Consider the following 14683-nt stretch of genomic DNA (forward strand, 5'->3'; position numbering starts at 1 on the left):
AAGGCATCACCATGAACTGGATTCAACTCATCAGTCTTACACTTGAATCAACTGTGGCGAAGGACAACATGTTGGCGCAGATGACCTTGCCTCGTCAAGGGTTATAAGTTACTGGTTTTAACTCCCCCATTAAAAAGTACCCTCTGCACACACACACAAAAAAAATTTACCTTCTTAGATAAATGTGTTGAAAAATACAATTTTGTATCAGGCACTACACTACAGGATAAGCACTGGTCTGCTACCACCCACTAGCTATTCCTCAGTAACCCTATAATGGATCACTATGAGTAGGTACCAACTCGATGGTACTTACCAACAACAACACCTAAATGGAAATCCAGTATCTCTTCATCAATAACAGGTCTAGAAAAAGCTCCCTCACCATGACCTGTCCATGGACATCCACTAGCAATGCCATCTCTTCCTCTGAGGAACCTGTCTGTACCTGCCCCAAGGGCACACTAAGTACCCACACTGGGGTGAACTTTGGAGGCCTGCACCTCATGCCCAAGACTCTGAAAATCCCTGTACTTTTGCTTTCCCCAGTTAACTTTTATGCTAAATAAGAAACAACTAAGTTCTGCCACAAACTTAATAATGCCAGTTGTAAGTGTTGCTGTAATAGCATAATTTAATTTAGCATCATGAGACAACAGTATAAAGAGAGCTGTTTCTATGACAACTAAATTAAATGCTTTGGAAAGATGTAATTAAGGCAAATCGCTTTTAAAACTCATGTTAAATTAGGTGTGGATAAGAAAACCATAATAGACCTGAAGGGAAGTTGTAAACACTTAAGAAAACCTGCACTCAGATGGCCTTGCAAATCTCACTTCACTTTAAACAAACTGAAACTGGAAATTGTATAATAATGCTTTGGGGTGTGGTTTCCATATAAAAGATGATGTGAAACTCTAGCGAGTCGGCACAGAAAGATGAAGCTGGGCAGAGTGTTTCACAGGAGTGACAGGTGGAACAAGTCCTGGGATCCTTGGAGCAGGACAGAGACAGTATGTGCTGATAAATGTGCTGCTCAAAAACTGACAGAAAAATTAGTCATTTACTGTGGTTTCCTAAAATCAATTTAACTGGGGACCCCTCGACATCACTGGAATACTGTCTTAAGGTATTAGATGTTACTAACAGAAATGATCACACAGAAGGAAAGCTTAACACAGCTGCAGAGGGAATAAAAAGCAAAAGGGATTAAAAACCACCACCAAAAATCAACAGTGGCTTTTGCTACTGAAACTTGTAAAATGCAACACTTTGTGACTGACAAATCAACAAAACCTGGCGTTTCTAAAACTGACCAAAAAAGAGAAACGGATTATAGTTTACTGATTTTGCTGTTGTCATTTAATGCGATCGAGTCAATTCTGACTCATAGTGATCCTGTATAGGGTTTCCAAGGAGTGGCTGGTGGGTTTGGACTGAATTTAGATCAAATGAATTAAGGATAACATATGAATTATGAGTGATCATTTATATGAAGTTAAAATTATAGATGATGCAGAAACCATACGTTCCGGACATACAAATACAAATGCATAAAGGAGAAGAAATGAGCCCAAATTTAGAGCACAAAAGTACTCACACAGCAATGATGCGCCAAACTGGTTTCTCACTATCCTAGACAACAGCTTAGACCAACCACCAATAGCACCGAGCAAGGGGAGGCCATCTTCTCTGTAGGCAGCAATAGAATGTTGGTTTTACTAAGCATATGTGCACGGATGCACTCTCAATTAACAAATTATGTTTAAGATATGAATATGTCCTTTCTTGGAGCTCTGGTGTGGCGCTGTGGGTTAGTGCTGGACTGCAAAGTCGGTTTCAACTGCAAGATCGGTGGTTCAAGCTCATCAGTCACTCCTTGGAAACGCTATGCAAGGTCGCTATGGGTCAGAACCAACTCAACAGCACTTAACAACAACAACATTTCCTTTTTTTAAGGTTTCCTGTTTAAAAGGACTTTTGTATTTAATCAACCAGAGTCCAATCTACGGGGAAAATAAAATTTCTAGCATAGCTACAAAAAATAAACAAAAACAAAACAAGGTTTTTAAAATTCTAGATAGATGCTATTACCTGCCCAAGGTTCTGTTGTGTTGTTGTTGTTAAGTGCCATCGAATCAGTTTCGACTCATAGCAACCCTGTGTAGAGTTTCCGAGGAATGGCTAATGGGTTTGAACCACTGACCTTTGGTTAGCAGTCCAGTGCTTATCCCAGAGCCACACCAGGACTCCCAAGGTTCTGACCCATGTTTAAAAAAAAAGCTAGGGAAACAGTTATGACACAATAGCACCAATTTGAAGCATTTTCCTGATCTTAATCAGAAAAATTCAGGATTCAAAGATAAAGGACAAAGGATTAACTTTCTCAGATAACACACCACACATCTGCCACAGCCAAGTACCACTCCAGACTCATCGTGCCTGGGTAGACATGAATCTCTCACTCTGAGTCATGCTGCCTATTTAGCTTCCTGAAGACCTCTGCCCTTTCCTCAAGTTTCCCCACTGCAGTAGCTAAAAACAAACAGGCACAGAACCCAGTCCAACAAGAGACAACTGAGGGAAGAGCCCACAAGAAGTCCTACCACCAGAGCTTCCACCACGTGTAAAGGAAGCACAGAGCTCCTCTCTGCAGCCAGTCATCCAATCCTCTTTCCCCAGCCTCTCCAGTCTCTTCTGGGAACTCTCCCTTCTACCTTTCTACATCCCCAAGTTTTCCATCTTTAGGGGTAGAGAACCCTTGTTCACCCTCACTGTCATTTCTAGTCAACATTCAACTTCTCTTTCTACTGTCATTTCACAATGAACACGGCTCAATTTGCTCAACTTACATCTGGTTTTGGGGATTTTTTAAACAACATCACTTCTGTTTCCTTCACTTTCAGGTCACATATAGTAGCTCTTCTGTGCCCAGCTCTATGGAAGGTAACAGCACACAAAGGGCTGTGTACCAGAGGAAAGGGGGTAAAAGCTGGACTACTCACCTCTGGGCTCAACTCTGTGACACAAAGAATGCAGAGAGTGAGGTAGTCAGGGGAGAGGTTCAGAAGAACACTTAATTTCCAGAAGGTCAACAATAACTCCCTGGTGACCAAAGTCAACATGCTCCCCCTTAGATTTGCTTCCCCTATGTATCATACAATCCAAATGACTGACAAACCGCTGGCTCTTCACCCTCTTTACCTACCTTCTCCCCAAACCTCTACTCTCTGCTGGCCCTCAGATCGTCCTTTTCCTCCTCCAGAGGCCCTTCCTCCCCAAGCCTTCTCCTCGTAAGCCTCTTACTAGGGCATCCAAAGAGCCCATTTCTTCTTTCCCTAATTATCCTCCTTACAGAGCCCTTCCTAAACCCAGATTTTCAACAAGATCTCCCCTCACTCCAGCCAGAACTTTAACCTGCCATATGCTGTTTCCCACCTCTAGCCTCCTGATTTCTAGTCCTGGTACAGGTGTTCCCTGGTCTCTTTTGTCCAAGAATTCTGAGGTCATTTCTGACTGTTATGTTTTGTTAGTTCATTTTTTAGTTTGGCTCCAATCCATCTCCTAGTGTACATTCTCAATAGGTTCTACCATTCTTCTTGTCACTATAAATACCACTGAGTCGATTCCGGTACAACAGAACGAAACGCCACCCCTTCCTGTGTCATCCTCACAATTGCTGCAACACATGAACACATCGCTGCTGCTGCCACTGCGCCAATCTATCTCGTTAACAACTCAGGCTACCCACCTGCACTCTAAATTCAATACAGCGCCCCCACCTAGCCACCACCGTCTGAGCAGCCAATGCAGCACCACCTGGAAGCACCACCTTGCTCTCCGGGCACCCTTTTCAGGCTGATCCATAGCCCCTGAGTGGTCTACCCAGACTGTTCCTCTGATTCGCCTCCCCAGTCTCCCTGGATATATACATGGGTATCCTGCACCAAACTGCGCTCCCACAGCCCATTCTCCTCAGGGCCTCCTCTACCTATAGAAACTGAATTCCATCCCACAGCTCACCAGTTACGTCATCTCTCTCACCTCCACGTCCATGTTGAAAAGGAGAGAGCACGGTTCCCTTACAGAGCTGCCTCACAGACCCCTGGCATCTGTGAGAGCAAAGGTGGCACATAAGGATTCATGACTAGGCACCCCACCCACCTATACCCAATACAGGCCTCTGACTGTATTGACTGGTGCCTTGACGTGTGCTATATCGTCCGAACATCATCCCTGCTGAGATACCTATCACTTGTTCTTCCATAACCATACTCCCCAGGCCAGAACCAAGTTCTTGCTCAGAGCCCCTGGGAATTCACTGAGACACAAATCACATGTCACTCCATAGAAGCCACATCAGCTCCAGTCTTTAACCACTGTCTAAAGCTCTGTTACTTTCTCCACTGCTTAGTCTTTTCAGCTCAATTGTATAATAAGCTCCTTTCAAGGGAGGGGATTGGTTCAGTCTTTGAATCCTCACCCCAGTGCTCCTGGCCTGACAAGGAATGAGTCTTTAAATGAAAATGAATTTACTTTCTTGGTAAAAGATGTAATTCTGAGAAGCTGAGTTCCACAAACAGTAGTTTAAACAATTTCTAGAACCACTCAGCCTCAAAAGTCAGTGTGACAAGATGCTACAGGCTCATGGCAGAGATTCCAAACAGCAATCTTGTCATTATCACAGAAATAGCAAAACCAAGATATTTGCCTTGAGAGGGACAAGTATACCCAGAAGGAGAGAAGAGAGCTTGGAGAAAGAAGATGGCCAGAGATGGAAGGTGGGAAGGGAAAGTATTTATTTTTAAAAAAGGAGGGTGAAGTCGGGTCCCCTCAGAACAAACCCCCTTCCAAAACTAAGATTCAATGGGAATACATGAGCAGACATGCGCTCTGATTGGTGACCAGGTTTGTCGCCGGTAAGGGGAAGTGAGGGAAAAACAGCAATGAAGCTGAGAGCTAAGCCCTACAATGTTCAACAGACTCCTGTGAACCCGGGGAGGGAGACCTGGTTTGGCCAGCAGTGTGGCAAGACCTGGGGACTCTTGGGCCCACCAGCGCAGTGACATAGCCACAGAGGACTAGAGTGGAGAGTGAAGCACCCAGCTGATAAGGAGAGAGGGCATATGCACAAGAACACCCACACTTGAAAAACAGCTATGAGGCTGCAAGCTAAGCCCTAAAATGGTCAACAGACTCCTGTGAACCCAGGTGCAGACCTGGCTGGCCAGCAGTGTGGCAAGACCTAGGGACTCTTGGGCCCAGAGTCAGTGACATAGCCTACAAAGGCAAAGGCAAAAAGTGACTGACTTACAAGCTTTCAAGAGGGAGCCTAGATCTAGAGGGCGTAGAGGAAGGTAGAATCTCCACTGAGTAGTATCCAATTTGTCTGGGCGGGGCTGATGAAAGGAGATGCAGACAGGTCTCTTGTGGTACAATAGTGAACAATTGTTATCAGGACTGACTGCAAGGGTTAGAAATGTAAAGGTAGATGTTTTGTAGCAAAAGGAGGGGAGTGATTAACTTTGCAGTCTAAGAGCAAAGATCCCTTGGGACCATCAAAGGAGAAGAGCTAAGTGCAGGACCCTACTCAGAGAAACAGCGACGCCAGAGATGGAGGCAGTGACGATGCCGTGGAGAGATGGAGTGGCTGGGAACTCTAGACTCAAAGAGGGAGAGGGGCTGTGTGCTGACGACCTGGGGGCAGGCTATAGGGTATACCCTCTGGTTGGTTGATGATGCATGGAGGGGACTGTAACCATGGCAACGAAACAACATACAATAGGATGAATGTAAAACTAATGTCCTCCCATGTAAACTATCACATAATTCACAATAAAACATTAAAAAAAATAATAATGGAGAGAAAAAAAGATAATGGAACATTTCCATGAGCTTTCTGAAGACCCCTGTATAACCTCTAAAACATATGTTTTGGTAGTCCTAATAAACACCTATCTTACTGGCAAAAAAAAAAAAGGAGGGTGAGAGGATAGTGCGAGAGGGAAGGAAGGAAGGAAGGAAGGAGAGAAGGGAAGGAAAGTTAAAGTAAATAAAAGAGGCAGAAGAAGAAAAGAAACACATGAGAGAAAAAGGAGGGAAGGCTGACATATGGAGGGCCTGATGCCGCTGGTTCAGACCATGGGGTCTCCATACCCCACGAGGTGACACGCTCCATCCTTTCTTTCCCCAGTGGCTTGCCCAGGGCTGCCCGGGGGGCCCAGGGAGCGAGGCTGGTCTGCAGACCCTGAGCTGGTAAGATGAACAATGGCTTCATCCCTAAGGGAGGGCTCTGGCCTCAGTAATCAGGGAGCCAGGATCCACACACAAGCCAGGATCCCCTATGAGCCAGGATCCAGTACTCGTGTATTTGCTAAGTTTACGTGCCATGAGCCTGAGGCTCAGAGGAACAGAAAGGATAAAAACATGCACTGAAAATTCCAACGATTAACCATAAAGCTTTCAGAAATTCAATTATTTTTTACCCAAACCCTTTTGGGCAATGTATTGAAGCTAAACATAAAGGCATGTGGGGCCGAGCATCTGGCCCTTTCCCAAGCTGAAGAGAAGCTGGCCTGGCCAATTTCCTAAACACACCTCACAATGGGGCATCCTGGCTTAAGGCAGCAGAGGCAGTACATGAAGTAAAGGGGAGTGGAGTTCAGTGAGACCCCAGAGGCAGTCCTCTCTCCTGCCTTGGGTTCCTAGATTCAGCCTGGTGTCTAGTTCTAGAAGCACAAAGGGTCCCAGCCCCTCTCTGTGTCAGGAGAAGACTACAGCTAATCCACACAGGCTACAGTGACATGAGTGATTCAATGCTGCAGCTGTGGCTGTCCTCAACCACCTACGCCAAACTCCCTCACAGCTACGACAGTCACCATGCAAGCGCAGATCAGTCACAGTGACATGCATATAGGTTGATCTTCATCAACACAAAAATTATCTCAGGAAAGTTTAGATGCATGGATGGATGGATGGATGGATACATACATACATACATACATACATACATACATACATACATACATACAGGGGGGCTTCAAAAAGTCCATGGAAAAAATCCATTATCATTCAACTCCATTTTTCCACTAGTATTTAAAAGTTCCCTCATATATCAAATATAGATCTCTGTATCAGGAGAAAGGTTACATAAATAAAAGTTTATGTTTTAGGGTTGGGATATTGTTGTTGTTGTTGTTAAGTGCCATCGAGTTGGTTCAGACCCATAACAACCCAGGCATAGGGTTTCAGAGGAACCACTGACCTTGCGGTTCAAACACACTTTGCAGGACTCCTGGTTGGGATAGTAGATTGCCAAACAGCCACTATTTATGAAGTCTTATTTTCTCCCCAATTAGGTGAAGTACGTGTGGGAAACATCATGCACAGTGTCAAGCACATGGCTAAGCTTCATGGAGACACTCTGAGGACTGCGTCAGCTTCATGTCATAGCAGACACTGAGTCAGTCTGTATTAGCCCCCATTGTATGGATGGAGAAATAGCACAGACAGCTCAACATAAAGCTTGTCAGGAATGCACACCTTGTAAGAAAAGCCCAGTGGCATAAAAAGGACTTGAGCAACTGAACTTCATCCTAGGGAAAGAGCCAGGGTTAGTTGAGCCTTATGGGGGCTCTGAGTAGAGGACCTTGTCTAAAACAGAAAGAAGGAAACAGAAAGCGGTTTGAAAAGCAGGAAGAAACACAGAGGGAGTTTGGATGGAAAGGCATTAAGGCTGTTATCAGAGAGCGACATTTAGTGGAAAAACAAACACAAAGGCCTAGAACACAGAATGGTGTCAATGTTGTAATAACAAGTATCTCAAATTATGTACATATAGGAATGGATGACAGGGGCCTGGGGAAGAAACAATTTAATCTGATGCCTTAAAAATGATTGTGGGTACATTTTAATCTTCTATTTTGATTTCTGTTAACAATGATAAATATACTTAAGCAAAAGTAATTTTAAATGCTTTCAGAGATAAAGAAATCACAAAGAAAAACAACCAAAGAATCTGACTACATAAAAATTAGAAACTTCCAAATTTTAAAAAAAAAAACTAAATTAAAATGTAATGGGAAGAAGACAGGTGCATGGCAAAGATTTATTTGCAATAAATATGATAGGAAAGAGTTAATAGAAATAACTTTATTCATATAAAGCACTTCTTAAAATAAAAAAGAAAGCATAGTCTTAAGAGGAAATAGACAAAATATATAAGCATAATTGACATACACAAAAACACATGAAAACACAGCTTAAAAATTTAAGAAAAAATGTCCAATCTCACTGATAATTAAAAAACTACATATTAAAACAATAAAATACTATTTTTTCCAACTAAATTTCAAAATACATTTTAAAATTATAAACCAAAGTTAGCTGACGCATGTGTAAAATGGTACAACCCTTTTGAATAATGTGGCAATGAACAGCCAAAAGCTTAAAAATACCCACACCCTTTGATTCAGTAATCTGGCACCTGGGAATCTATCATGAGGAAATAACTGAAAATGCAGAGTGGGATTGTGTACAAAGATATGAACATTAGAATTACTATTCATAGGAAACAAAACTTAAGGGAGTCTAAAGGGTCAACAACAGAGTGTTGGTTACATGAGAAGCTATGGAAAGTGAAGGTACCTCAAGATTATAACTGTATTTTTAAAAGCGTGGGGGATACAATATACTACAAACAAACATGCATGAAATAAACCAAAATGTCAACAGCTACTACCTTAAAAATGACCTTCATTTTCTTTTATGTATTCTCTAAATTACTCTTTGATAGAAAAATACATTTTATGTTTTTAACATTTTTCAGGTTTTGACACCATTCTGTTTTTTCCTCTCTAGATACAACAATTGTTCATATATGGGCCAGTATTTATAATGACTTCGCTGTGGGCTATTGTGCCAGACTTCAAAGTCATTTGAACTGCAGGGTCAGTGGCTCAAGCTCACCAGCTGCTCCTTGGAAACCCTATACAGGGTCGCTATGGGTCAGAATCGACTCAACGGCACTTAGTAACAACAACAATTCGACAAAGACCTTAAGAAAAGAAAACAATCGCTTAAAATCATTTAAAAAATTTCTTTGCTGTTAATGTTCTATTACTTGGCCATCAGACAGCCTGACCCCAGGCCACAGATTATAACCCAAAGGGCAGAGAACGTCCGCTCCAGTCCTTTATCTTGTGGGGAGGGAGTATTTGAATGAGGAGAGGAGGAGCTTAATGAGCCCCTCCTATTGTCAGTTTTTTGTGAATGCAGGTTAACATCCATAATCTCACCTTCAACCAATAAATTAAAAGTAGTAACATAAACATGTAAGTAAAAATTTTCCTTCAATTTAATTAATTAAAATTGTTAATAATTATTTACTCCTAAACCTAAGGAGCTCTGGTAGCGTAGTGGTTACGAATCCGGGCTGTGAACCTTAAGATCAGCAGTTCGAAACTACCAGCTGCTTTGCAGGAGAAAGATGAGGCATTCTGCTCCTGTAAAGATTTACAGCCTCGGAAACCCTGTACAGAATCGCTATGGGTCGGCACCAACTCGACGGCACTTAACAACAACAACAACAAACCAAAACCTAGAGTCCTAGTATGGTGCTATGGGATAAAGCACTAGGCCACAAAGTTGGTTTGAAACACAAGGTCACCAGTCACCACTTGGGAACCCTATACAGGGTCACTAGGAGTCAGAACCGACTCGATGGCACTTAACAACAACAACAAACCCAAACCTACTTACACGGAGTCTTACTGACCCCATAGGACAGAGAAGAACTGCCCCCTAGGGTTCCTAAGGCTGTAAAAATTTATATGGAAGCAGCCTGCCTCATCTTTCTCCCACAAAACAGCTGGTAGGTTCGACCTACCGAACTTTGGGTTAGTAGTCCAACGCTTAGTGTGGTGCTGTGGAATAAGCACTGGACTGCTACCCTCAATGTTGGCTGTTCAAACCCACCAGCTGCTCCTTGCTATGACTTGGAAGTGACCTGATGACACTTAACCACAAAAGTACCCTTAAAAGTATTCAGAGCTGCCTTAAGTCCCCTAAAGGTTCCACTTAGAAAATAATAGTGACATTGCATGAGGTTTTTTAAGCAGGAGTCAAAAGGACCTGTTCTACCCTGACAAGTAAATAAAACAGCAAGGAGATCAAATAACTCACTAAAAAGCAGATATAATTTTTTTATCTCCCTTTTTACAGTCTCATATCAACTTCCGCTGGGAATAACAAAGTCTGAATTCTTATGCAACACTTATCTAAATGTGTCGATTTTATCGGATTGATGAATTTTGCTAACAAAAGGCAGTGCTAGGAAATCTTTTATGACATATTTGGTCCATTCACAGGGTTGGGGCTTTAATTTAACCAACTTGAGAATTCTGAGGGAGAGCTGCAGGTGCTGGAGCTGAAAAAAAAAAAAATCATAACCGGGAAGGCCTATCAATCTTTATGACGGGGAAACAAAAACACTTTCTACTGAGTGCCCTCCACAGACAGGCACGAAGGAGAAGTAGCAGTGGCAGGATATTGTCTGGGGCTGCATAGCAAAGAGGAAGTATCGCTGTCGCCCAGTGACCGCTATTTAGTATTGATCTAAAGGAACTGGCCCAGAGAGGAACAGAGACCGTGATAAAACAATGAGGTTTGTCAGTGCTATGTACTCAACAAGGACATGTTCTCATTTTCTTGACAACATCAGAATAAGTCACTCTGGGGCTGCCTGTGCAGCCAGGTGGCTTTCTGTCCCTATCCCCCAGCCCAGTAGCAAACGCTGCCACCTATCTGTCCCCACAGGCCTCTCATCAAAGAACTTTCTCGGATGTAACTAGAGCCAAATACTCAGCAAGGACTGTTGGTTCTATTTGTTCTGCAGTCCACCAAGTCACCTCCTTCTCTTCATCCCTGCCTTAACTAAGGGCCACACCTTCTCTTATAGGAACAACCCTCCAGCCTCCTCTTCCTCCTTCCATTATTCCACTGTCTCTTAGAGCCTCCTGCCAGCCACCTTTCACTTGCAATCAGTGGCCTCTTGAAGGAAGCACCTAAATAAAATGCTTTAATGGCTCTCTACTTCCCAAAGATAAAACTGTAAATTCTTTATGCATGAAAAAACGGCCCTTCCTACTCTCATCTCCACAATAATATTCAACTGTCCACCCATCTGTCCATCAGTCCGTCCATCTATTCATCCATCCATCCAATTTTACAAGTCCCTCTGACAAAAACAGCTAGTTGTCTGCCAAAATTCATCCGACCCTCTTGATCATCAGGTTATAAGTAAGCAGATCTTGATCATCAGGTTATAAGTAAGCAGATGGTTGGAAAGCACAGTTCTTGCCTTCCTTGCACCTTGGTATGGCCAATATGACCAGGTATAACCAAATGCTCATAGACAGAACACTCCCCTGTGTGCCTTCCCACTCCAATGAGCTCTGACACAGGGGAGGCTGTGAACAGCTCTGACATGGACAATACTCTAGAGCATAGGGGCAATAAAATGGAAGTCATCCAAGTGTCGGGACAGCATATGTAACAGAATTGCCCTCTATACTGAACTGATCACATTAAGACATCAAGTAGGAAATCAAGTTCTAGGTCCTTAATGCTGCTATATTTTGGGCTCCTTTTTACAGCACATTAAAGGGAAATTATCCCTTTCCCAACTTAATACAGTCCTTGACCTGAGCAAGCCAGCACCAGGCAGAGGTTCCATTTCCTAGGTCCTAATGTTGATAACTGCCTGACCAATGAAAGAAAGCGGTTGCCTCCAGCCCTCTTAACAATGTATGTAAACACACTTATCAGCAAACCTACTTGGTCTTCTCTAAGGTTTTCTGCATTTTCTTGGTCATTTTATCAATTGCTGCCTGTTTCTTCCCTTCGGCCAAGAGGTCTATTTTGTTCAGGACCACGAGCAGCTTCTGGCAGGCAATCTGCCCTATCACCAGGCACTCCGCTGACTGAGTCTGCATCCCCTTGGTCACATCGATGACCAGCATCATCAAATCAATGATCTGGGCTCCTGGGATAAAAGAAAACAAGGGTAGATAGGTTAAGTAAGTGATGGGCACCGCAGAACATTTCCCAATACCCCCAGGTCAAGCAAAACCAACCCAATTAAAGTATGGAGGTAAGAGCAGGCAAGGTGGGGCAAGAGCAGTTACACACAACTTCAAAGCAGCCAGACAGGTGTGAGAAACCTGACACACTGAATCCTCCCAACCGCATGAGGGAGAGGCGTCCTGCCTCATTCTGAGATTAAGAAACAGAGGCCCACGAAAGACAGACAATGTGCCAAGAAAGGCAAACAGCTAATATGAGGGGCTTCAAAAACTTCATGGAAAAATAGAATTAAGACATAGTGGATTATTTTCCATGAACTTTTTGAGGCCCCCTTGTATGTAATAGAGTTGGGTTTAGGGATAGGTTTCTCTGACTCCAAAGCCCACACAGGGAGAATGCCCAAACAGGGAAAAGTTCAGCGTTTGATGCAAGGCTTGGCAAATACTTAGATGCTTGTCCTTGTCCTTGTCCTGAAAGCGGACGGGGTCTGGGGAGGAGGGGGACTTCCTTTCTTGTGCTTGAGTCTGCTGATCAGAGCACCTGTGTTTTCACTGGGATTATCTCATGGGTGGCTAGATTATGTCCACTAGCTTCTTTTGTCCTTTCTGCCCTGTGTAGGGGGTTCCTGTTCTTTTGGGGAGGTCGGGCACAAGTGAGGATTAGCTACATAAACACTGAGCTTTATACCTAGGCCCTGGTTGTGAGCATAGCTTTAGTGTACACACCACAACCACCCCTATGCTTCAAGATCAGGAAGATAGAAAAATTACAGAGAAATAATGAAAGGAAGTCACGGAAGTCATGCTGGGAAGACAAGTGTTAGCCAATGAAGTGACTATATCCTTTTCAATGAGATTTGTAATAGTTGCAAGAAAAAAAGGCTGTCATTTTGGGGTTGCAGAAATATAGAAAATTTTTATGTCATTGAAATTAATGGTAATTACACTTTCAATTTGTAAGAATTTGCTCTATGGAGGGTTTTCAGGACCAACTCGTGATCCTTAGCAAGGCAGAGGAAGACTGTTCTGTGAATGATTCTGATGCTCTAAGTCCCCAGGGATTGAGAGGGTGGGCAGGAAGAAGGGAGTTTTTACCGTTGGCACGCTTACTGTGTGCCTCAGTCATCTCACTTAACCTCTACTCTGCCTCCAGGGAGGGTCATGATCCTAGTGCTGTATATGAAGAGAGCTGAACCCAGGGACATGGGGTCATTTGCTCAAGGTTATGCAGCCAACTGACACCAAGGGGCACTAAAGACAGGGCCTCTGATTCCAGGGCCGAAGGCTTCTTTGCCCAGTTCCCACTGACTTGCCAAGGTTCCTCTGGACTCCTTAAAGAGAGAAAATAAGTGCCAGTGACTCTGGAAAGTCCCAGAGGGCACCTTCTCCTGTACTCTGCCTGCCTAGCCTCCTCACTGACCTCCTATGTCAGCTGGGAACCCAGGTGGAACTATACAGCCTACAGAAGGCTGGGAGAAGTAAACCCAGAGCACACAGCAGACAGTGTGAGCATCTCTTAGTGTGTCACCATGCTGCAGAACCAGGTCTGTAGTACAGCCATGGGAGGTTCTACCATCTGCATGAACAGACAAATTATTTTAAAGACATTTGACTAATTGTCTGTAGACTCCCTCTTTCTCCTCCCTCATATGTACTACATCACCAGCTTAACTCCTGAACCTATCTCCACCCCATCTCTGTTTTTCACGGCCACACCAAGCTCACATCAGTGACTCCCTAATGAGTACCTATGCCTCAGGTTGGTCCTCTAGACTCCATCCTCCAAAAGGTGGGTGTGGCGCAATAGAATAAGCACTGGACTGGTAATCACAATGTTGACAGTTCAAACCCACCAGACAGAAATCCTACACAGGGTCACTATGAGTCGGAACTGGCACACAACAACAAAACCACGTAACTGTTGGGGAGGATTTAACTGCTGTAACCCTTGGAGGTCAATTTGGAAATAACTATCAAAATGCCGGTAATCTCTGACGCATCCATATTCACACACATCGATAAGATCACTGCCACTGTACATGGCCCAACAATGGTAAGTGTGTGAATGTTCACCAGGAGAATACAGGTTGAAAAAAGAAATACTGCTGCATCCATGAAACAGGATACTATGGTAATTCCGGAATGATCTAAAGGACAGAGTGAAAAAAGCAAGGGCAGAACCATATGCAAAGAGTCATTTATGTCAATGAAACGATATACAATAGCATGAATGTAAAATTAATATTCTCCTATGTAAACGTCAGCCCATCACATACTTCACAATAAAACATTAAAAAGAAATCATTTATGTTAAGGAGGGTATATGAACAAGAGCCAATGATACTCAGGGAGGAAGTCCAAAGTGCATTGAAAGAAATGGCAAAGAACAAGGCACCAGGAAATGATGGAATAAAAATTGAAATCTTTCAAGAAAGTGAAGCGGCACAAGAGGCACTCACTCATTTCTGCCAAGAAATTTGGAAGACAACTATCTGGCCGACTGATTGGAAAAGATCAATATTTATGACCATTCCAAACAGAGGTGACCCAACAGAATGAGGAAATCATCGGACAATCTCTTTGATATCTCAAGCGAGTAA

At 43.3% G+C, this 14683-nt stretch overlaps 1 protein-coding gene across 1 annotated transcript in view; it reads right to left on the reverse strand.

The window, feature by feature from the left end:
* The window catches only part of EEFSEC (eukaryotic elongation factor, selenocysteine-tRNA-specific), a 411137-nt gene that overhangs the window by 234706 nt on the left and 161748 nt on the right, over window positions 1-14683 (reverse strand). The window contains exon 2 of the mRNA XM_006870488.1: window positions 11836-12043. Coding sequence (XP_006870550.1) covers window positions 11836-12043 — 208 coding nt within the window. The remainder of the gene's footprint in view (window positions 1-11835; window positions 12044-14683) is intronic.

This window comes from Chrysochloris asiatica, unplaced genomic scaffold (assembly GCF_000296735.1).
Source record: "Chrysochloris asiatica unplaced genomic scaffold, ChrAsi1.0 scaffold00142, whole genome shotgun sequence".
Classification (NCBI taxonomy): Eukaryota; Metazoa; Chordata; class Mammalia; order Afrosoricida; family Chrysochloridae; genus Chrysochloris; species Chrysochloris asiatica.